Consider the following 25820-nt stretch of genomic DNA (forward strand, 5'->3'; position numbering starts at 1 on the left):
ACTAACTTTGTTCAAAAGCTATATTTCCTTCAACGTAACCGAGCCGTACCTTATGATTCGTAAATTGTTAATGATTTTTACAATTACGTAAGTTATTGTCTGATTTGGACGTAAGAAGTTGCCAAAGAACTCTTATTTACCACCTCGTAACAAAAGACATCCTCGACAAATTCGTATGTTTTAAATGAATTTATTCCATCTTTATTAATTAGCACAACAATTACTACACGTATAACCAATAACACATAGGTGTTTCAGGGTAACATTATACACAATAGAGATTGAATTATAACAACAAAAGTAACGTATAATAATATGTATTATTATGTAATGCTTCCATTCATGGCATGCTATTACCGAGTCATTTGAAGCAAATATTTATACATATTTAATTGGATACGCCACACCTTTAAAAAAATACTGTTTTTACACATAGACGCGTCTGTTGAAATGCTTCATTTGTTTATTGTAATTAGTTGGATAAGACTTGCTGGAGTACAATTCCCATCAGAGTGGGAATTGTAACCATAAGCAGATGTTGAATTGGTTTTTGAGCAGCTCCATGCATTCCTAGAAAAATCAATATACGTGTTATGTAGTTTTATATAAATATATAAAAAAGGCTTATGTTTGTAAACATGCCGGGGCGCTTCGCAAGAAAGACAGCGAGGCAATGTTCTTAAGAGGAATATGCGTTTAACGCAAGCGTCGTTATACTCTTTTTTTAGATTCAGTATAAAATTTAATAAAACGATAACTGCCTTGTCAGTAGTTAAGAACGAATCTAAAAACATAAACTTGAGTTAGTACTAATTAAAAAAAACAATTATCAAGTCTAATGATTTTAGTGTCTGACATTATTTTGTTGTGGAAAACGACAAATCATTTTGAAGATGACTGCTATAGAATTTGCCTTTCTGTAGATAATTTATTGGATGTTTGGGACTGTAATATCTTGAATTAAGAAATACAATAATGAAAACGCAAGACTTTGAGTTGACCAAAAGGTTATTTAAACAGTGATGGTTTACAAATATGCTTTTGTTACCAGGCATAGTATGTTAAATAGATTATATTTAACAATCAAACTTTGGATACCTTGATTGCACCCATTCAAGGTACAAGTCTTGTTACATGATGTAAAATCGGTTTGGTCTATAGTAGAAATCGTGCAGACGTTTCCAATATCAAAATGAGAACAACCACGCCATATTGACCGAATGTAGCCATTTCTGTCGTGTGAGATTAGTCCTGTTGGAAAAAATGTTCGTATATCATGCAGTTAATTTTATGCATGCTTTGTGCACCGATAGTTTATGGCTGTATTGCAAGGCTAAAAAACACCTTTAAAAATTGCATAGAATCCCTGTATAGCTGTATCCCTACAAATAGGGTATTCATCCTGTTTCATGTGTTTGTACTACAAAGGGAAGGTACAACCATAAGGCGTCGAAAACATGCAACAAATTTATGTATTTCTATTGTAAAGTAAATTTATTAAACCTTAATTTAGTTAACTTCTTTTAAATTAACTTCTCATTTTCAGACAAGTTATTTCGTCGAACGTTTTACCTGTTAGGGCATCAGTTTTGCCATAATCGTTGTAGAAGCAGTAAGGTTGGTATGGTAGTGGGCACTGCGCGGCAAAAGGTGGGTTAAAGAGGCATTCGTTGTATCCATTAGACGAAGAGCTCTGGCACTGAACACACATCGGGCGAGTTGCTGTAAAACACAATGTCATATTATAGATGTAACGCCACTGAGGGTATATGTGTGTTTTATCAGGTAGCACAGCACATAGAATAATCATACAGAGAACACTATACACTTGTTGTTTTTTTCGGTGAATTTTGTTTTGTGCTATCGTAGTGCATGCATACACAAATAATACAACTCAGTGCCGAATTTGTATTAAGTTAAGCTTGTGGATAAATTACCAAATCCACACAATAGCAATACACGCATTGCTAAACTGCAACGCAAAAAAATTGATCACAAATAAGCTGTGGCAATTTGTTTGCGGCGATCTAAATACTAAGAGTTTTGTCTGTAACCGAATCTAAAAACAACCTAAGTTTAAACCAAATATCCCTAGCAATTAGATATCACAATCAGAAGCTGAAAAAGTCATCCTAAGACAAGTAGTATAATTTATCAATATTATCCTGCTTTAAAGGGTCCCTGGATAAAACACATTTTCTCAATTAAGCACTGATTGCAATAAAAACCGCAAGACGGACTGTAACTCACGCCATCCGATGTTGCATCCGTCGACTTGACAACTCTCTTCACAAACCACTTTGTTGGCCGAGGTACTTCCCAGGGCGGTTGTTGTACATTGGGTGGTGAGGGCTGTTGTGTCGCATCCGCGCTCAATTGACAAGAAACGGTACTCGGGAGAATCTTTGGATAAAATGAAACCCGATTTATAACATGTTTTCTTGATAAAATTTAAATTGCTGTTCAATGTTGACAGTAAAAAAATTATTGAAAACGTCATTTCTACGCGGTATCGTTGTAACCTAAAAAGCGATATTCTATAACGCGTATAGTTTATTTTTTTATATATACTGAAATTTGAACATGAAAAATAGATCAATCGTTCATTAGAATTAGTTCTAATAGGGCTGTATGTGTATTATTTATTTCGTTATAAATCATGAGTGAGGGAGGAGGCGTCATGAAAAAAAAATCAGAAATGACGTCACAAATTTACGTCATAACGTGACGTAACAAAGTTACGTCAAAACGAGAACTTTTATTAAAAAATATTTATCGATCGATGGTGCGATGATACGCACATACGGCTTTGAGCCAATATAAATTTATCAAAGTGGAATACGATATGCAATAAACGTAATCATGATTCGCAGAAAGTGTAATAAAGAAAAAAAATGTGCATTTACGTAGTTAAACAAGGCAGAATATACAGTTTGGATAGAGGGGAGGGCACATGTCTCCCCGTTAACGTTCTTTTTTGTATCAACGACGGTTGACTTGCTCTAATAATGACTTGACTGGGACTTTGCAACTGATGACTTGGACTACTGGGACTTGACTTTTATTTATTTTAAGAACAGTTTTGAACTTAAAAAAATGACTTTGCTGGGACTTAAGTCGTTCTACCATGACTATAGCTTACAACACTGGTTTTACGTGATGCCACAAAACTTGTGCGAGCAATTAACACGTTTCGACATATTTCAAACACGTGTTACCCATGTTGTGACGAAGGTCTGTCTTATTGGATAGGTAATAAGTTGATCTCGAGTAGCAGTGGGTACTGGCTGCTGGGCAAAGGGTGCGAGAGGTTTGAGTGGCACAACCGGCGCTGTCCGTCGATCCGGTGCATTGCACGCAGTACAGGGATTGCACCTCATTTCCGTCCAAAACACCATTGGCTGAAAATCAATTCTTTATTACGCTTTATTTAGAAATATCGTTAGAAGAAATTGCGAATTTTAAAGTATTAGCACAGTGCTCCGGAACATTTTTCTCTTGTGAAACACTAATAAAGCAAAATGAATTGTGAAAAATTATATGCCATTTAATCATAGACACAAAAGTAGCCCATAAGAAAAGGAGCGCGTTTATGATGCAATACGTGGAAGATTTTTTTTAAGTCAGGATTAATTTTATAAGATAAAAAAGTGGCACAAATAAAAGTATTTACAGTTATCGGAGACAATCAAAATATTACGTGTCGCGGTGTTGCAGTTGTCGGTAGCACAAGTGCTGACACAGGTGTACTCCTGGTATCCGGCAAACTTGCTACTGTCAGCTGTAGGGGTGGAAAAGAAGCACTGGTCCCTGTAGTTGAGTGTGTTTGTGCAACCGCGGGTGACCCTGCTTCGAACCACGTTGTCGCCTAGAAGGATCAACGTGTTGTTTGTTTGCATAATTAGTGTTCATACTTTATGTTTCACGTATTGTTATTTTTCTCTGTTATTGGTTTCGGGAGTCAAAGTTAACCTAACGAACGTGTGGCTTTGCTGCTGTAATAAAGGTATCATACACTGCCAAGTCCAGTGGTTCTCAAGCTTTTATGCCTTGCGGCACCTATCAGAAATAATAAATATATTGCGGCACCCTTAAAATATTTCGCGTAGTCTATTTACTAGAATGTCACAATAAACGGAACTGGAACAACACAAATCAACTCTACACAACACAGGAAGTTATAATTGGATTTATTTCATTCAAATCTTACACAAAAAGTCTTAAGAATTGAGCGTAAATCAGTTTCTTAAAAAAATCTCAAATATCTCTCGGCACCCTTGAGCATTAGAAATGACACGCCAAGGTGCCGCGGCACCCAGGTTGAGAACCACTGGCCTAATTGTTTAAATTGCTCTTTTTTAGGTAAGTGTTTATCGCCATTTGATTTGGCAACTTACTTGCATCGAAAACTGTCGTTTTGCTGGAAGTGCAATACTGGTTGGTGCTGGTGGCGCATGAGCTGCCGGTGGTTCGTGATGCGCAGTCGGCGTCGACCTCCTCGTCGCATTGCACGCAACTTCTGTACGAAACCGTGGTGGAAGCTGAAAATTAAACAAGCGCAAATCGTACGTCAGGCGTCGGCTTTTTTCCCTACAAGATTTTTATCGAGCCTAAAAATATCTTTGACGTAATAGGGTTTTGCAACTTTTCTTACCGAGCGTTCCGCAGTCGCTTCCGGTGTATCCGCTACTGCAGACACAGCTACCGGTGAAGTAATCGCAGTATCCCCAACCAAGGTTATGACTGCAGTTGGATGCGCACGATACGAGATCTCCTAAAAACACATTTTGCCTCGTTCTTACCCATAGTTCGAGTGTTAGGCTGCTAGTAATGAATTCATCGTTTTTATGTAAATATTGTGTTTGTTATAGGACACCATTCAATTTAAATAGTCTGCATCAAGTGCATCAATTGCCTTTGTTGTGATTAGTTACAGTACAAAAATGCCAAAAAAGTTAAATGTTATGGTATATACTACATTAATACAAAAACAAAAAGTTGTAATGTATTATCAAACAAAAAATTTAGCAAACGTGTCTTTACTAGTAAAGCATATCGCAATTAATTTTTGGCAACACTTGATATTTTTAACATAAAACGATTAAAGCGTTGTGTATAGCATTTTAATACCCCACAACTTAAAAAATAATAAATAAGTCCTATGTTAACGGAAATTTAGTCATTATCCCTTATATTAGTAGACTAAACCGTCACGTACTGGTAGACACGGTGTTGCAGTTGTTGGAAGTACACGAGTATTGACACTCAGTGGTTTCAGTGCTTCTTCCGAAGGTTGTCGAACATTTTGTATTTGTCGGTGCGCTGCCAGTCGAGAACACTGAGTCAGTGGCAGCATCCTTGCAGCCTCTTGTTACTTCAGTGACCAAACCTTAAAATGGATAAATTCGTAAAATACTTAGCATGTAAGTGTGCTGTTTAGAGCAAGGTGTGTCGTCGACACAATATAGTTAATGTCAAGAATTTTAATATCGTCTTTTTGCTGGGTACTTTGTGCGACATATCAGTGAACTTTTTCTTGATAAAACTGATAGCGGATAGCAACTATACTACTTTTAGTACCGTTAACTAAGTTATTTTATAAATTAAAAAATAACCAAGTACAAGTGAAACCATTTAACAAACGCATTCGCAGTGGTGGTATACGCTTTTATAATAGATGCTGTTAAACGGAAAATGTTTTTCGTTAATTTTTGAAACGTTTTTTGAAGAATTTGTATCAGTCGACTTCGGAAAAACAACCCATCATCTGCACCTCGTAGTACATTAAAGTTCTACACTTTATTTATGGTTGACACTAGAGATGTCCGATACCTAATATTTTAGTTTGATTATCGATATCTGATAATTTGATGTCACTGCCATGTCCGAACAAGTAAAATGGATGAAATTGGAATGGTTAAAGGTATTTTTAAAGGGCAATTATATTGTCCAAATTAGCTTTAGAGTCAAAAAGTTTAGTTACCTCCAGTTGTTAACCTAACATTTTTTGACAAATCCACAATTCAAGATTAAATTACTGCGTTCGAACGGAAATTATGGCTGAAATTTTTACATTAATTTAGTATCAGATCGGCACCGATACCACATTAGTATCGGACAAGTGCCGATACTACGAATTGGTATCGGGTATCGACTCCGATCCCATATTATCGGGCATTCCCAGTAGACACACTTTTAAATTGCGCGTTACTAGTTTTATAGATGAGTGTTAATACTTAATTACGGTAAAACAAAAGGCAGTGTATGTTGCAAAGCAACGATTTATAGCCCAATACTTGTTCGTACCGTCAGTAAACTTGAACGTTGAATAGCAATAAGGTAGCGTAGTGGTGGGACATGTTGTCAGGAAGGTATTTCCAACGTTATCGTAGCAGTCGTTGTTTTGATACGGTTCGCCGGCAAAAAAACTTTGAGAACAGCTCCTGCAGGTGCGAGTTGTTTGGCCTAGAGGAGAAATTATAACAATATTTAAATGTCGATTTTTTCTCATCCATACTATGCCCAGCATAAAAGCATTAAAATTGACAGTGAAGGCATGTATATATACTTAAAGATACGAATATAGCTAAATAACATAAACGTAAAACATAGATAGATAGAAAGAGAGTGGCCCAAATAATAGATAAAAGATTCATTCTTTTATTAGCAAACGTTTCGGCAATTTCTTTTGCCATCATCATCATTTTTATCTTAGTCTCACTTACTGCACTGATGATGGCAAAAGAAATTGCCGAAACGTTTGCTAATAAAAGAATGAATCTTTTATCTATTAGACTCGTTTTTATCTTAGTCTCACTTACTGCACTGATGATGGCAAAAGAAATTGCCGAAACGTTTGCTAATAAAAGAATGAATCTTTTATCTATTATTTGGGTCACTCTCTTTCTACTGAAGATAATCAACAGATCCGTGTTTAGTGTTCATAGATAGATAACTGTTACCGTATGAAAAACATACACACAGCTTTATGAGAAGTCACATTTACTGTTCAGAAACAGGGCTGGGACATTCTAATGGAGCCAATGGTGGTTCTTGTTTTGTTATAAGTAACATCTTTACTCCAAATAGCAATTAACTCAAAATTAAAGGAAGTGACACGGCGTAAAACGCAGGTCCTACAAAGAAATAAATATATCGCTACAAGACAATGCAAAACTATGCCATTACCTGAAATTATTGTTGCCAATATTGCCATCACCAATGCCACGAGAATCTTCATTCTTCTTTGTTCAGATTTGTTTCACAATTTACGTTAGTTAAACAAAAGCAAAAGCAACTTAAAACCTATAACCTGTAAAACATGTTTCATATAAAATTGAAGCCATTTATTTATCTAAAATATGTTTCTTCAAAAACTATTTTTTAAAGAAGCCACACATCCAGTTTCATTTCATTTGGTAGAAAATTTATATTTATTTTCTAAATATTAAGACTTTCTATGCTCGCTAACTCATAATGGCATAACTTCACTTTATTATTCTGAAGTAAAAGATTCCGGAAACAATATAATTAAACTTCTTTTAGAAACCTGATGTTTTTTCGCTTTTGTAGGTCTTTTTACGTGCTTTACTTAGACAAGTGCCGTTTGTAAAGCAAAGATAAAATATCCAAGATTATACGAAATATGCTCTGAAATGTGATCATGCTTAACGCACCTACAACAATCTGCACAAAGTAACTCTCTCTGCACGGCCAATGGAAGTTTTCACTTTGCCTCATTTTATTCGTTTATTATTTGGAACTTTTAAGTTTGTTAAGGACTAAAACTGTTTGAACATACTTTGACACCGGTAAAAAATCTGACAAAAAATGGTCTATAATCAGTTCCATCTTGATTTAAAATGTTTGTTTTTCGATATAACTGTCAGCATATTACAGCAAATATCTTCGTTACTAATGTTAAATAACATTATTAATTTATTACAAAATATTTATAGATATCCAAGTTATAATATGTTTCACATGAACTAAAAATACCTTTTTTGTGTGAAGTACTTCTTGAAAAGCAGATCTTACTTACAAACGGCAAATGGATAGCACAAGCCCACAAACAACTATACTTTATATCCCCCGAAAAACGCGTTTCACGGGTTTTTTTTGTTGTATGTCGGCTATATCCGCCCAGAGAATAGTGCTTAGGAATGTTTTCAACCGGTCATTTTCGGACCTACTTACCCATAACGCCACGCCCGACGACCTATTTTGTCGTAAGGATTTTACTGTAAGCACCCACGCGTTTTCGGACAGCTTTTCAATATTTAAGAAAAAAATTGGTTTAAACTGGCTCTTGAAGGGCAATATTTAACATTATTTGGTGGCATTCAGAGTAAATACGACCACAGGAAAAAATTAGATCGCAAACTTTTGTGCTATTTGTTTTTGGTACTGATTTATTATTATCAACTATGTAGTCTATGTTGTTATACGTTGAGTGTAGATTAGGGCATAAACATATACAATTATTTTGGGCATTTTCAAACACCGGGTCTGACCATGTGGAATGCAAGAAACTGTAAAGGGATTTGGGATCACTAAAAAATTCGCCTAATTTCTGATGTCACCAAATTAAATATCTAAATTATTTTGAAATAGCAATTTTAACAAGCTTCTGTGTAAATTTACGACGCGAAAAATTAAGTTTCTAAATTATTTTAACATAGTTAGGTGACCGGTCCAGTTAAAATTTATAAATCAGTGGTAGATATATATGGTGCAACTTTATGGTGCAAGTTCAATCGTTATTTGTAAACGTGTACCTTTGTGTAGTGGAGAAAGCACAGAGAGTACGCTAGACCGGTCATGTTCAATTGGCGGATCGCGATCCGGTTCCGGATCTTTACAACCTATTGTGCGGATCTTCTAATGTATAGTCTTGAAAACATAAACTTTCTACAGCGTCTTATGTGAATACCTAGTGTCGGATTTTGTAAAATATCAAGCATAGAACGAGACTTCCAAATGGTAATCTTTGTGAGCGTTTGAGGATGTCAGTTAGCGACAGATAGACCCAATTCGATGCTAATGTAAGACCTGAAGTATAAAACAGGTGTCGGCAGTCCACGGCCCGCGGGCCGGATGCGCCCCGCCAATGTAATTCATTCGGTCCGCCGCCTCTTTGACAAACTAGATACGAGTCCATTTCGAATACTTTTTGACGATTTTAACTAAAAAAAACGTAAGTGCGAAAATTTTTTGCGCTTCGCGCGAATGATCTTACGGCGTCCAACTTGTTTACGTTTTGATGCTGTCTTTTGAACTATATAAGCGCTTCGTTGCCGTGAACGGAAAACGGATTAAAAAATATTGGACATATATTTTTTAACATTTTTTATTTTCGGCAATGTAATAAAAACTTGCAACAAATTTAAAAGAAATGCCGGTATACGTAAAAAATCGCGCTCGCTTCGCCCGCCACGTGCGCCCTGACTTAGAAAGGTTAACAGACACTAAACAAGATTAACTATTAAAGTTATCGCGTTTCTTAAAAGTAGTTTTATTACACTTTTAATTGGGAGTATGGATGACGACGTTTGGCCTCTAATTTAACCCAAACAAACGCTTTTTTCGCGCTTTGCGCCAACACTTCACTGCCTCCTTAAATGTAATTAAAGTAAAAAAAAAACGAGGTCCGCCTGATTAAAAGTTGTTCTAACATTTTAATAACACAATTCTCAGTTAAAAAAAAAAAAAAAAAAAAAAGATTGCCGACCCCTGGTCTAAACCAACTCATCATTTTTCTCACTGAAACAATCTTGGTGCTGTAGCACACTTCACTTTTGACTCTTACAAAGTTATCAATATGCTGTAGGTTACATTTACATGAATAAAGTACCATAAAAATGAAAGCGTGTCTAATATGTTTACTATTCGCATTTGGTGGATCATCATGTTGTCAGGTTTGACTGTGGTGGATCATGACAGAAATCATTTGAACACCCCTGCGCTAGACTAGTTGCTTTATTAAATTAGGAAGCGTTTAGAAGTTTAATTATACAAGCGCGCTATTTAGGAGACCTAGACTTCGCGAATCATTACGTTTTTCTGTGCGCCATAGAATTCCCAGTACCCTGTCCCTCGCATAACAGTGATAAATGCCTGTTTGTGAAGTTATTACTTTTTATTTTTATAATACTTAGTCTAAGTGACCGTCAACTCAGCGTATTTTAAAACTTTTGTATCTTGACCTTTTTTCAATAGTTGAGTAGCCATGGTATATTATGTGGTATAGTTCTTCTTCAGTCATTCTGCCAATTGATTACGGTAGATTTGTCGCATAGGCACCCGGTCTACTTCATATACCAAATGGTAATTTGTAAACCTAAATTGTTAAAGTTTTATTGCAAAAATGTGTTCTTTTTTATTTTTTTTTTAAATAAATGTTTTGTTACTACATGTAGCCGCTATTATATTTTGAAAGCCAATTTAGTTTAGCAGAATTTTGGCTACGGTGCCACTCCTGGTTGGCTAAATATCACCCTGTTTAAACGCCATGACTTAAACTGTGCTACATCACAAATTTGGACATCGTATATTCAAAAATTTAGAGTGTGAACACACTGCGACAAATAATTTACACTAAACCAATGGTTTCCAACCAGGTAGAAAGCTTTATAGGGTCCGCTAATGCACTTTTTTAATGTGAGGCAACAATTCTTAAAAGTAAATCGTGTAACACTAAAAAAAATTTCCATCATCACTACAATATTGACTTGCAATAATTTAGAAATGTTAACCTATAGTTGCAAAATTTTGGGGGTAGGGTCAAAACATTAAGTAGTCCGTAAGCTTAACATTTTTACGGGGTCCTATAGACAAAAAAGGTTGGAAACCACTGAACTGAACAATATATTTATAGTTCGTACCTTTTAAAAGCATATCATCGGTTTTATAATCTTAACGTTAAAACGGGAATAAGCTCAGTGCTTTTTAATTCAAATCACATATAAACAAGCGTAGAATCAAATCACATAATAACACAACATGCTTCCATGAATTAACAAAAATTAAGTGCTACAGTTTTTAAATCTAGGCATGCGCGTGCGAAATATAACACACCAATTATTCTTACAATCTGAGAATAAGACAAAATCAAGCAAGCTATAGGAGAATTATTGCAGTAAAGTCAGTGAACAGGAAGACTACAAAGTGTGACGACGAAAGGAGTTGAGAGTTATAATTACCAAATTACCGCGTTTTCCTCTCCCTTGATCTCACGCAATAAAGTGAAGCATCAGGTAGCTGAGAAACGGTGCGATGAAAAGTGTCACAATACTTTGCACCTGCTTTGCTGCACTGCTGTGACCTGCGAAACATTTTTTTATAAATTAAATTTCCTGCAAACTATATACAGTGTTGTAAACAAGTTAGTTTTAAATGACTTTAGTCTAAATCCTTGCAGCCAAACATTTACGCCTAAAAATTGGCTTAACACCACTATTTTAACGACTTTTTTTAAATGAACACTATTCTAAACTCTATGCGAAGAAAAAAATAAAAACAAAGGATAGTAATTTCACTTTTATCAAAGTTTAGTCAGTTTAAATATTTTGTCAAGAAGTATCAAGTTAACAAAAAAAGGAAACACTTTTGGGCATTAATCACACCGCCTAAAACTCGAACGTTAACCAATAAAAAATCGTTTTTTTCTACTGTGAAGTGCAAGACAAATTGCGTCACATACTTTTTTTAAGTTTTAAAACGCCTTATGGCTCAGCATTGGCCCGATATACGATTGATTTGCACACGTTTACTTACCCTGATTGCATCCATCAGTTGTACAGGTCTTGTTGCATTTCTTGAAGGTAACACCGTCCATTGTTATTTCAGCACATTTATTCCCCAAATGGTGGTATGAGCATCCGCGCCACATGCTTCTAGGATATCCATCATATTGGGGTCCTAGGTTTAACAAAAACTGTGTCAATTAATTAGGCCTAATACAAACCCAGGGAAATGGTAACGTTCCACCCCAAAACGTAGGTGAGACAACGTAGGTTATGTTAATGTATACTAATGGTATTTTATTACCAATTAGTAATCTTGTTTGGTAATTTGTGTATTCAACTCAATATAGGAATCAAGAGAGCCGAGATCTATTTTTGCGATTGGTTGTCTTAACGTTCTGGCAAATCTTTCGTATTGGAATAAACTAACAATTAAAAACAAATTGTTATCTTACCCTTTCCTGACGTTCCTGATTTTGCGCTTTCCTTGAAAACGCAGTACAATTGGTACGGCTTGGGGCATGCTTTATTTTGTGATGTTATGGGATTGAACGTACAGGAATCGTATTCCTGTGATCCAGAAGAACATTGCCAGCAAGTGGGGCGATGAGCTATTAAGAAAGTTTGTTTAAGCTCCTGTATAAAGCTAACAGTTAATTAGCGCACAAAAACTCGCACAATTGTAATATAGCACCTATTAAAATTTAAACATTGTTGTTTAAATAGCAGTGTTGTAAACAAGACATTTTAAAATGGCTTAAGTCCAAGTAAAGTCATTTCTAAAATAACTTAGGTCCAGGTCAAGTCTTTTGGAATAAATAACGAGTCAATTCCAAGTCAATTCATTATTAGAGCAAGTCAACTTCAAGTCACGTCCTTGTCATATAATTAAACTTAAACTATTAAAATAAGTGAACTTGTCCGATCATCAGCAATAAATGAGCTAAAAGAGAAGAAGAGCGCAACATATAGCAAGCAAGTAGTTTTAACAAATATAATTAGCTCAATTTTATAAATAAACTACTTATTGAAAACACTTCATTTCAACCCAAGTCATTTGTCTAAAAACCTAAAGTCAAGTCAAATCATTTGAAAACAGTGACTTAAGACCACTTGAGCCAAGTCATTAACTTAACTCATTACAACACTGTTAATTATTATTATTTTACTCGCTGCTTTTATCGTCTGGTCTGACAATTAAGTAAACTAGTCAAGCCTGTTTTATTGCCCCAAATCGTTTTTGGTTTGTAAATGAACCAACTTGCTGACAACGTTTCTGAAACTTTTTTTAGCTAGGATACCTGTGCGATCACGGTTACCCGTCACTTATTAGTTCCAACATCACATTCCGATCATTGTTGTTTCCTGACAGACCTTTTTTTGTTTCGCTTTTTTTTTAAATCGAAATCTTTCCCTTGTCAACAGGTCACCCTGGAGGCATAGTGAGCGCCACGAAAGACGCACGAAAATGCAGGCAAAAAGAAAAACTTTTACATGTTTTTGATTGAGTTTTAGTGTAGAATACGCAATGTTATGTGAACGTGACCGAAATGTACGCAAGAAAGTTCTATTTGACAATCTTACGCCATCCGATGTTGCATCCGGCGGTAGTGCAGGACTGTTCACAAGCCACCATTTGAATTTGGGATGACCCAACGACAGTAGGAGTGCATTTCTTTACTGCTGAGGTTGAGGTACGGCAGCCACGCTCAATGGAGGAAAAATAATAATCAGGATCCTCTAAAAATTACAATGTAACGCAGTGTTAAAACATGAACAATTCAACGTTCTGAAATATAAGCGGACAAGAAACTGCAGTAGTTTTATGCTGCTTTTGTGTCACAAACTATTCATTAGATTTAACTTACATATGCTGTTCGTAGAAAAAGTAGAATTAAAATAATAATTATAAACGAGCTATATACGGCTTTGCTTACCACTTTGCATATGGTTAGTTTTCTTGGTTATGTAATAAACGGCCTTGGAATAGCATTGGTTTGCACCAGTTGGGCAAGGAGACCGTGTTGTTTGGGTAGCACAGCCGGCGCTGTCCGTGGTTCCAGTGCATTGTACGCACATCAATGCCAAGTTGCCGGCAGCTGTTATGCAATAAATCTTGTCATTAAACACACTTTAAACTCTACAATTATTACAGTCATTTGGGTTGTACGTTATTTGTGTGGCCTAGAAGTTCTACAACGTAATACGACTAGGTTTAGAGTAATTCTACATCAAAATCAAGTATATTTTTTAATTTATAACATAAAGTATGTCACGCAGGACGCGAGCAACTTTAAAGGTTTATTTATTTACAGATAGCATTTCGTCGCCCGATGTCAGCACTTACGAACTGCGGAATTGCAGCCTTCCGTGTCGCACGTTGAAGTGCACGTATATTCTCGATATGTGCTGAACTGTGGATCTGCCGTCGAAGAGTAAGTGCACTGTTGCTGGGGCATTCTGGAATCTTTCCTGACACATCCTTTTGTCACACCGGTATGCTTTACAATACCTTAAAACAGTGTTCGCAGAATTTTTATACTCAGCAAATGTGTGTATTGAACATAGAGATTTACGGCTGAGTCAAACTGAGTGATAACTTTGTAAATTATAATGGAATTACTTTAAAACAATAGTAAACCTTTTTACATTATTCCTTTTTTTGGATTTGTGCTTTTTTCATGTTTAAACGCTTTATGGGGCTCAAATGCTAAATCTTGAAATAACCGACTATAGTAGCGCGCGGGAAGTTACATGGTCTGCTGCGCATTTGGCGCAGGGTTACGAAAGTTAGATGGAACACTGACTTTAAACAACATTTACCGCAGTGCGTAGTTTCCTTTTCAGTTTACTTACCTGAGTTGAAGAGGAGGGTCTTGCTGCTCGTGCAATACACCAGGCTTGCGTTCGCATTAATTGGACACTGTGTAGCGGTGGTGAGCGTTTCGCAGTTGCTGTTTGTTTCACTGTTGCACTGAACGCAACTTCTGAACGTCTTGGCTGTAACACGAAATAAAGCGCTGCTTGTTATTCTTGGTTACTTAGCAGCGGAAGGTGTTGTCGTTCGGTTACCGCGAGAATTTTGAGAAACGATTGATTGTCACACCATTTCGTTCGATAATGATAATATAAACAACATTTAAGAAAGAAACAGAACAATGACGTCAATCATTTTCATTTATCGCAGAGGAAATATATATCAGGATAACTAATATTATAATAGCATGTTGAACATTTACATGATTGTACTTAGATAAATGTGTAATGTCATGTGCGTATAATCTTATGCGTTATTGTCAACAGGGACGCCGGAGAGGGGGCGCGGGAGGGCATGCGCTTCTCCTGCCCTTTGCTAAGGGAGGCAAGGGGGGGGGGGGGGTCAAAAGTGCCCTTTTCATGAAAAATGATATATTACTTTCTACGGAAAGCTACGGAAAAATGCAAAAAAGTTCGTAAAACGACATGGTTGACATTTGTTAAAACATTTTTGGTACCATTTTAAGCCAATCTAGAGGGCGTGGCCGCAAAATTTTTTTAGGGGAGTCCCCGGACCTCCCAATATTTTGGCTGGCTAAGCTAGCCTGCGGTGCTTAATATACATATTACACTTAAATATAATACTAATAATCGCATTTTGAAATTCGAGGAGGGGGGGGGGGAAAGTGCTTGACCCCCCCCCCCCCCGTGCGGGCGCCCATGCTGCGGTCTATGTTGCCCTTACCAAAAAAGTCGCCCCCCTTGCCATGAAATCGCTCCGGCGTCCCTGATTGTCAATGCTTTCATATGACTTGACTTGACTCAAGTCTTTGGGGAAAAATGACATGACTTGACCCAAGTCTTTTCTTTGACAAATCACTTGGGTTGAATTAAAGTGTTTTCAGTGTGGATTTTTTTATAAATTGGGTTATTCAACTTGAGTTTTGCACATAACAATTTAATTCCTATATTTGTAACGTTTTGTGCTATTTTTAGTTGAGTTATTGCTCTCGATCGGACAAGTTTACCAATTTTGTTAGTTTAATCTTTAATTTTTAAGACAAGGACATGACTTAGAATAGACTTGGCCAAAAAATCTTGACTGGGATGGCTGTATTTTTCAGTCCAAATAGGTATCGCTATCTAATCAAAATATGAAATATCAGGTAACTCTGGTAAATAACTTACCTGCCGGGCTGTTACAGTTTGATCCTGCGTAGGTGGCCTGGCAGACACATGATCCGGCAAAATAGTTGCAGTAGCCGCGGTTCTCTTTCTCTGAACAGTTTGTGCTGCAGGTCCTGTAGTTGTCTGCAATAACGTTGTAAGATCTTTACATTAGCTTTATTGGATAAATGACCTACGTTTGGTAATACTGTCGTGTACAAACACAAAGCAACCGTTTAAACTAAAGGTTTAAAAACCCGAGTGACAGGATCATGCTTTGTCAAAAGAATATATATTTAGCCTACAATGGTCTGGTAAGTCCCTTCTTTCTAATGTTTAAACTTTTGTTGTTTATATACGCGTCAGCGAAGCGGTGACAAACAGAAAACAACAAACAGAAAACTGCTGCCAATGTTTCGAATTCCGTAGAGATTTACCCTTTTGCAAAAAAAAACTTATCAGCATTTTTCCTTTCGAATTACTTTGTAAAACGATTATAATCGATTGGTCTGCAAAAAGATTGTAAATGCTGTTAACAAAAAGAGGACTTAATCTGATTAATTTCATACTAATTTTAAAAAATACCCAGATTTGCGTTATAAAAATTTGAAAGGAAGAAATATTTGATGGGTCAAAAATAAGATAGTTTCAAGATAAAAAGGGAGGTTGAATTGCTTTTAGCCAGGTTGTGAGCACAATTTGAGTAAGACTAAATTACGTGATTACAAAGAACTTAATACTGTTTGGAGCATTTCAAAAAACCCTAAGATGTAAAAATAGGAAAAAATAAAAGTGTGGGGCTTTGTTGGGGTTGATTTGCTGTCTACTTTTTGCTCTGTTTGGTTGTTTAGTTGATTGCGTTATAGAAAGTCGCAGAGTAGCGATTAAGAATAAGACCAGAGATGACGTTCACGGCCTGGCATGGACACCGACGCGGTCTCCACCGGAGAGCGTAAACACAAACTATATTAGCGGAAATTAAAAGAAGGCAATTAGTACAACATAATAGGATTTTGGTTTGGCAGATAAAGCCACCGCTAGAGAGAGATAGAAAATTTCATTTCGATGACTGGTTACTGTTGGTGTCGTATAAGACACAGGAAGGATGCGTAAAAATAATCTCAAAATTATAGAAACATTTTCCATAACTTAATGTTAATTCCAGTTTTGTCTTGGGGATACATAGTTATGTTCTTTTATAATTTATTTCATTTGACACATATGCACAACAACCCAAAATTAACAAAAACACATTTTACTTTTTAGTCAGCAAAATTAATGCAGACTTCTGTTACCCAATACAAGCGTATATAATGTCTATACGAGACAAACACTCGATGTCAGCAACTAAATTTACAACATAATAAACTGTTTTAAACTGAAGTTGTACCGACCAAGCCGTTCCTCTACTGGGATTTAACTTATACTTTTAGTACTATTCTTTCAAATTTTTTGTGCTTTACCAGAGAAAGCCAGCTGTATGCATTATTATCTATATCTGGAAAATGGCTGTAGTTACTATAAGTTAATTGCACACTACAATAAAAAAATTATTAAAAAAAAATCTTAGTTTACAGTTCTCCTCTATCCTGTTGGCTATTTTTACTCATGCAGCTATGCCTTTAAACATCATGGGAACAATCTACGAAGAAGTACGATATACAGTATGTATGTTGACGTACCGATTGTAACAGTGTTGCAGTTATTTGTGATGCAAGTGTGTTTGCATGTTGTAACCTCGCTGCCATCTCCCTCGTAAACTGTTGTGCACATTGGGTTTGCTGCAGGTACATTCATGCTCGTCGGGTCGGTGTCCGTTGCCCCAGTAGTTTGATCTCTTGTGATGGAAGTCACAACACCTACGACAACAACAACATTCTTAAACTTATAGAGACAGCTAAAACTAATATCTATAGGTAAATCACTAAGGATTCTGGGAAATCGTCTAGTGCGCAGAAGCATAGTTAGTTAACTTTTAATTGTTTAAAAAAGACTGATTAAATGGGCTGCTCAAACAAAAATAATAATCAATTATAACGTATCCATTTTTGTTAAAATAATGCGGCGTTTTTTTTTCTAAAAAGTTAGACAACGTCGTTTGTTTTTTTGATAAAGTTGCTTACCGTCGGTTAGTTCCACACTGCTGAAGCAGTATACACTAGAACTAGTGTCTTCAGCCGTTTTGGTAACTGCGGTTACGTTATCGTAGCAGTCGTCCTGCAAGTTGGCAGGTGCTCCTTGAAAAAGCTTCGCGGAACACCGGTAGCAAGTAATACTCTCCACTAGGAATAACAACAAATGCTGTAAACATTCGCGGAAAATTTTGCTTTTGATCGCAACTTATGCGAATTAAAACAATGCAAAATTGGTTCGTCTAATTATAGTAGTCCAACTCAGTCGAAAGCAGTCAATGCAATAATAAAACCACACAATCATAAAATACTTAATTTGCTTTAAAACTTTTTTTGGAAAGTAAACAATTGGAGCCTAATTAAGCTTCGTTTACTTACCCTCGATCACATTTCCTAAGAGGTAAATACCGAATAGCAAAACAACTTTCATTTTTAGTTTTTTCGAACCAATGTTTCCTATACAGTTTGCTAAAACAAATTTACATACGTTAAGAATAACTGTATATAATTCATTTAATGCCGCATTCATTGTTCAACATAATATTTTTCTGTTAAAACTGCTGTCACACAACCAGACTTGGACAACTAGATTTATTTTAGCTTTATAAAATTAGATTAGAATTAAAATTAGAGCATTTCAGTTTTTTCCAAATTAGATTAAAATTAAAATTAGATCATTTTAAGTTTTCTCGAATTAGATTAGAATTAGAATTACCGAATTCTTAAAAAAATCGAATTTAAACTAGAATTTGAACTAGAATTACATTTGATTATTTACAATCAATTTCATTTAAATCGAGAAGTATTCTACTAAGAATGTGAATGGTCAATATATGTGCTAATTTTTAATTTTTTAGCATAACATTTGCTTTTCAGACTGTGAAAATTACGTTCCAACCAAAGAGTTTGAATTCAAATTCTTTGTTTTGACAAAGAGACTAAAAATGCCGTTGGACAAAGTAGCATTTTTGGTAAAATCCAAATTAGATTAGAACTAGAATTAGAGCAAACAAGCAATTTACAAATTAGATTAGAATTAGAATTAGCCGCATTTTGCTCTAATTCATTAAATTAGAAAACTAGAATTATCTAGTTGTCCAAGTCTGCACACAACACGTCCAAAATTTACTTCATACTGACTTTTTTTCACTTACACATACCAAAACGTAAGGTCCTTCAATTAACAATGTTACTCAAGAATACACACGAAACGTGGCTACAAAATAGAACAATTAAGTGTTCTTCATAATAAACCAAATATAAATTTCTTGCCTAAGCCCACAAAGCCATGGCATTCCGAAACTTCCATTATTTTATTTTGGACGAAACTGTAATTATTATCTAAGAATAATTGGTCTAAAATTCCAACCTTCATTTCACTGCTATTGTGTTATGTAAGAACAATTGGTCCAATATTTTAACCTTCATTTCACTGCTATTGGGTGTTTTGCGAACACAATGAGAGAAAGTCATTAGTTTTGATGCTTAATCCAATATTAATTTATGAGTGGTTTCAAACAAACTCCTCTAGTTATTGTCTAATGTTTTAAAGCCGATTTATTTTAACTTAGCAATAGTAAAAAAAGTTTCTCACAAATTACCTCGCCGTGTCAAGCAATACAATGCTTTTTTGTCAAGCAATACAATGCAACATGACAAGAGTAAACTTTTAGAAATCGCACTATAGAAGTGTCAAACTACCTATTGGTTATAAAGCATTGATATATTCCTATAATTAATTTAAACAAGGTTTTTCCCGCATCGTAGTTAACAAAACGACAATTACTGTTCATATTTCTGCCCAATGCACGCACATTTGTGACCTGTCGACACAGTTGATTACCAAGGTCCTTGGCCGTAAAAACCAAAACAAGCCCTACTACATCACCGAACAAAGTCACAAAAGTATACGTAGAAAAAGATTACTATTACCGTATAAGACAACACATCTATACGCACTACAGTTAGTGTGTATCTGGTGTTGACCCAAGATACAAGCAACGCCGCGTATTCCGTCTTGCATCTAATTGGTGCAAGCGATTACATTATGATAGACAGCGTGGTTTGAGTTACCCTGCGCTAGATGGAACGTCGGTCTGTTTAGTCTTCGTTTCGCACCGCTGAACGCTACCCTACCGACGTTTAAACAAGTTCAGTCACCATCCTACGCCAAATAAGGCTTTTTGATACACCACGAATTGGAGTTTAAAAGAAAACGAAAAAACACGTTGCTGCTATTCAACAGCCTAGTGGTGTGCTGCTTAACATTTACGGCTAGACTTTACAAACCACGGTCTTACCATCAGCCTTTCGTCATAAATACTTATCTGCAATTAATAACAAAGATAGACGCGTACATCAATATAGCTCAACGTGGGAATGCCTGCACATTAACTCGTCATTTCCTTCTGATTTAAGTGGCTACATACTCGCAAATCATCACAGACAGCCACTTCCGCATATTAGCAAGACTTATACCTATACCTTTGCCATTATCGCAGAAGGTTATTAATACAAAAGTTCATATTATTACATAAAAATTACACATGCAAATTTCCACATACGAACAACTGCAGAGAAACATGTTTAAACCAAAACACTGGAAAAATGTGGTTTACCATAAGGTAATAAATTCTTTTCGGGGACTATAGTTGCTTTTTTTCATATAAGGAACGCTTTACAATTTTGCGTGCAATCCTTGTACGGTTAGCCCGGTCTTTTTACAATCACATGCGCTTTTCGGTGATTTTCCGCTGACGCCGAGCAGAATCTAACGTATACCAGCCTACATAGTATTACACGTAACTGTAGAAATTCCTCTTTACACTCTAGTGACTCTGGAAAGCAAAAAGCATAACTGGTGGACCCTATAGAGTGAAAAGAGTTCGTTCCCGCGTTACCAATCACCGCTTATGCATTAAAAAAACAGGTTTTGCTCGACTGAAAAGTAGGTTGCGCTAGACACACCTGGACGGTGTTTCAAAATTTTAGCACAGTACAGCCCGTCCTGAGAGAATCGTTATAACTCAAATGCCCATGCTTACAGTGGCACTGCGAAACTAAAGTTTTGCCAATATATGCCTGTTTTTTTGAATTATGAACAAAGTAAACATCCCTATTAAATTTACAACTTTTTCTACTCTAACTAAATGTTGAAAAATATTATTTGGCTTTCACGGATATACAACAACAAATATTCAGCTTCTATAACCTTCTTAGATAAGGTTCCCGACCCCGTTTCTGTGTATCTCCAGCGTAAGTTTTAGAAGCATTACTAAGATTTTCACAATCATTCCTATAGAAAGCCGCCTTTATGAAAATCAGGAACCAACCGTGCTCGAGCACCATATCAAACCTTTACAACGTCGTTTGTATCAAAGCGATCGCATTATATATTAGTGCTGTTTGCCTAACCGTAAATATATTGTTTCCTGGCCGAGTGCCAGTCTGCGGACTTTGGGTCACGGTGGGGCTGGCAAGCTTTTGGTGGAAAGGGATGTTTTTGTAAAGACAGTAAAAATATGGGAGAATCCAGGGGTATGTGGCCATGAATCTTCTAAATTGCATTTTTCACCTATTTTAACGCGCGAATAACAATCATTTTGTTTTGTATGTCTATGTACATTTATTTATGAAATCGTTTTAGCTCAATGAAGTTATGCACATGGGCGCCTGCACGGGGGGTGGGCAAAGGAGGGGGAACTTCATTTTTTTATGATTGTACCAGAATTAATCACACATATTTCACGGTCTTGGTTTGTTTTATTGCCTGAAGTTAACGATTGCACACTGTGGTTTCGCAGCTGGCGCCTGACAGGATTGTCGACGACGCACGTGCTCGCTTTTGCTGGACGTATTTGGCTGTTTCTGAGTTTTTTGTTATCACTTCTTGCAATCACCATTCTATGTCGTCAATCGTCATACTGTCACTGTTTTATGACGTCATTATTCATTAACGTCAGACGAAAAATAGGGAAATTCCCTTTTTGATTTTTTGGTTACTTTTGCCACCCCTGAAATTTTTTTGAGGGCGCCCCTGGTTGTGCACCTTTTCCGCACATTAAATTCACGTTTTGTCCACTTAAAATATATAAAGGCGTTTCGACCTTTGCGCAAATCTATAATAGCTTTGTAATGTAGCTTTTGTATTGAGAGTAACGCCTTTTTAAACTCGAACTTTAACCAAATAAAAAGATTCTCTTGAGATTTCTTAAGGTACAAAAATCCTGATTCCGAGTCTGAGAAAATATGTATTCTTATGGCTTTAGTAAAACAAATGTTGGGCCTGGTTAAAAAAGTTGGAGAATCACTGATTTAGATGTTTGTTTTCAAAAGCGAATTATGCAATAGTGTGCGGAGGGACAAAATGCAAAATATCCTTGAAATAACAATCAGTTTATTCTAAATATAAAATAACCATTAAACGCTAGGATATTTCGAACGGAAAGATACAAGCACCTACACACAGTTGCTCGTTTCCGTTTGACAAAAGCATTACACACAGTGGTGGAATGTAGCAACTGTCGGGCACAAGTAGTTCGCTAGGCTTTGTTGGGGAATCACTGGAACCGGTAATTTCATTTATGTTTGCCTAAAAGTCGTGCACTGCCACTCACACATATCCCTTCGGCATTGTGGGGCACGGGATGTCTTAAGGCATATTTTACGCTCCGTGCCGACAAAATGTGAACTGTACGTTTGCGGGGGCGCACAAAATAAGTAAATGAGCTTGTGTTGTTTTGTCAGGGTTCATTGATGCTATCACAAAGTTTTTTGTAGAGGCGAAATAATTCGGATTTCTCTTAGACCGAGATTTGCACAAACTTTGATAAGATCGCAATACCTTAAAAGGATCGCAATCGTACCTAAAAGCGTTGTCACCAGTGCTACATGAATTACGCCCCCATAGAAGGATGTCGTCACTATGGTTCGATATGCATTGGTTAATTTATCTTATGCAGTAAACAAACTGCTTTGTAAATTTATGTGTTGTAAATAAGTCATATTGAAATGAAAGTTCCAGTCAAGGCATTAGTAAAATAAAGTTATAAAGAAGTCATATCGATATAAACCCAGGTCAATTCATTTGAAAACAGTTACTTAAGTGCACTTGGGTAAAGTCATCCAGTTAAGTCATGACAACACTGATAGGTTGCCATTCTTATTGCTAACCATGCTGTTACTGCCATTGCTAACCATGTTTTTACTGCCATTTTAACGTTTTAGGCACCATGTTTTAGAGTTGGAAAAAATTAGACTAAATAATAGTTTTCTTAGAAAATTGACTGCTATGGATATATAATAAAGCTTGGGATAAGTCCTTCCTAAGAATAATTCACCCTTCCAATTTTACGGGTGTACAAATGTTAACCCCGTGATATTTTATTTCGCCATAAATTAGTACCTTAGTCAAGTAGTTCTTAACCAGGGTTCAATCGAACCCTTGGGGTTCGACAAAGCTGTTTCAGGGGTTCGGCGGGAACGTCCTCTAAAACATAGATGCTATTATTTTAAGCTAAATTTCAGTCTCTTTTATGTTCCAAGGACAGGCGTCATGTAAACGTTTAAATTGAAAGTTTGGCCAATTCAACCTATATAAATGCAAGTTTATAATTTGATTATGCCCAGTTTCAGTTGCATATTAGCGCTACAGAACAACGGGTGTCTAAGATTAAATGTTTTACGACGTCATGTTAGAGCAAGGGTCGGCAACCTTTCGTATGCAGTGTGCCAGTTTATGAATAATTTCAAAATATTAACAACTTGTGTGCCAAGCATTTTTCTATGTTTGGTTTTGTACTGGGAACCAGGTCTCCGACACTTAAAAACACCCAGAGTGTCCAACTCGGGCCAACAAATTGAACCCGAGTCCAGTGGCGAAGCTAAAAAACAAATTATTAGAGTTACAATATTCATAATTTTTTTGTTACGCCTACGGCTACATCGTTGCCAAAATTTTGTGCGGGCCGTATATTATATACAGACCTACCTTAGTGGAAAGTTTTTTTAAACATGCCAGTCGCAAATTTGCTTCGATCACCACGGAACTAAAAAGGTGCTTCACAAGAAAGCACAGATCTAAAACGTACACGTTCGTTATATTTATTTCAACCTTGGTCATCCCAAAATAAGTGTAACCGGAAAAGCAGGATACAATTCATTACTAGCACTACCAATGCACACCCAATAACCCCAATAAAAATACTCTTTTACAACACAGCTGCAAAAACCTCAATTAAGATTTTGCCCTGTATACGGCAATCCACGCCTATGCCCGAGTCCGACTACGGCCAAATGTGCGATTTCGTCGAATCTCGAGTCTGGTTCGTACCTCAACACTTACATAACTAAAATACGATGGATATACAGCAATCCACAAATAGGACTCATACACAATATTCGGCGCTGGTCTAGAATCCTAATATAAGGAAAATAATTTGTGTTAGGGTACGGGTTAGCGTTTGGGTAGGTTAAGCAATATTAATAAATAGTAATACTTAACCCACCCACACCCTAAATAACCCAAATATTGTGCGTTGATTTGATATAATTTTTTTAACGCTATGGTAGAATTCTGGAACAGCGCCAAAAAACAAACTTTCACAAATACAATATTGTGACCCCTATTTTTCCGGCGATACAGAAGTTTTAACTATCAGTTTTGCTTTTAGCTTGGTTTCTCAGTCGTCCAAAAACATGTATTCTTACTTTCAATGTAGTATGCCTTGCTTAACGCAGTGAACATCACGGCAATTTTAGGGCGTTTTAACGTATTACGAACGGTTAGTCGTAAAATGCGACGGTTAAGATACTAATTTGTGACACGAACACTTCTGATCGAAATGGAAATGTATGCAACCATTTAGTTAGCGCTAGTGTTAGTGATGTAATAAAAATGTTAATGATGTGGTAGTGTTGTAATGGTTGCACTTTGTTAAGGTGATATAACGTGCGCGTTAAATCATTTGACGTGCCCGGAAAAATCATCTCGTGTGCCACAATTGCCAAACCCTGTGTTAGAGTCATCCGTGACAATTTTTATGTTGCCCCCCAAAAAAATCCTGTATTTGGCCAATTTGATGGCAAACATAGGAGGAAGAAACGTATACTAAACGAAAATTTTGGGGTTCGACGAAAGCTTGCAGAATAACGTAGGGGTTCGACAGGTTGTCAGCTTAATCTAAAATCAAGTTTATTGTTTCGCCATTTCTTAATTAATTTTGCCATACATTGAAACTGAGTGTCCGACTGTTTTCAAGAATGCCTTCCCTGCCCGCCAGAAATATGTTGTACTTAGCAAAGGTAATTGTACCTGGAAATTAATTTTGGCTCGATTGGTAGGCCTTTAGGACATTGGGTTGTGTGCAATAAAAGTGCAATATATTAGTTATATTACGAAATATACAGTACTTTTACGTTTTGCACAGTAGATGTATGTTATTTATGACATTGGAGTAACAAACCGCTAAGCAAAAATGCTAGTAAGAAACAAATCTGGTAATCTATTTTTTGTTAACCACATAGCATCATTCGATTATTTCATGTAAATAGTTGTATATCACTGATGATGGCATGAACATTTGCCGAAACGTTTGAACAATAAAGCATGTCGCTTTATTGGGTCGTTATTTTAACCATTAAACATATAGTTGTATGATTACCAATTATTTGTAGTTATATTGCTTAACTTTGGTTATTTGTCTTACCTGCTTCTGAACAACAGCACGAATTACCAAAAACATTTGCAATTAATTATTATCGTAATTACTCGATAGTTTGGAGAACGGGTCGTTTCTGATAG

At 36.2% G+C, this 25820-nt stretch overlaps 2 protein-coding genes across 2 annotated transcripts; both read right to left on the reverse strand.

The window, feature by feature from the left end:
- Nucleotides 1–215: 215 nt before the first annotated feature.
- Nucleotides 216–7337, reverse strand: LOC146132262 (uncharacterized). The gene is made up of 11 exons (XM_083397323.1): nt 7189–7337; nt 6307–6465; nt 5219–5389; nt 4655–4774; nt 4398–4541; nt 3701–3868; nt 3219–3401; nt 2251–2403; nt 1573–1722; nt 1099–1251; nt 216–570 (listed from the first exon to the last, which is right to left on the reverse strand). Exons 1-11 carry the CDS (start codon nt 7238–7240, stop codon nt 473–475), a joined length of 1551 nt encoding a protein of 516 aa, XP_083253449.1. The 5' UTR covers nt 7241–7337; the 3' UTR covers nt 216–472.
- Nucleotides 7338–10533: 3196 nt separating this feature from the next.
- On the reverse strand, nt 10534–18483 carry LOC146132263 (uncharacterized). The gene is made up of 11 exons (XM_083397571.1): nt 18398–18483; nt 18011–18169; nt 17570–17746; nt 15909–16031; nt 14601–14744; nt 14092–14256; nt 13682–13843; nt 13329–13484; nt 12200–12355; nt 11776–11919; nt 10534–11323 (listed from the first exon to the last, which is right to left on the reverse strand). The coding sequence occupies exons 1-11, from the start codon at nt 18447–18449 to the stop codon at nt 11232–11234; spliced, it is 1530 nt and encodes a 509-aa protein (XP_083253697.1). The 5' UTR covers nt 18450–18483; the 3' UTR covers nt 10534–11231.
- Nucleotides 18484–25820: the final 7337 nt, after the last annotated feature.

This window comes from Ascidiella aspersa, chromosome 9, assembly GCF_963924565.1.
Source record: "Ascidiella aspersa chromosome 9, kaAscAspe10.2, whole genome shotgun sequence".
NCBI classification, from domain to species: Eukaryota; Metazoa; Chordata; class Ascidiacea; order Phlebobranchia; family Ascidiidae; genus Ascidiella; species Ascidiella aspersa.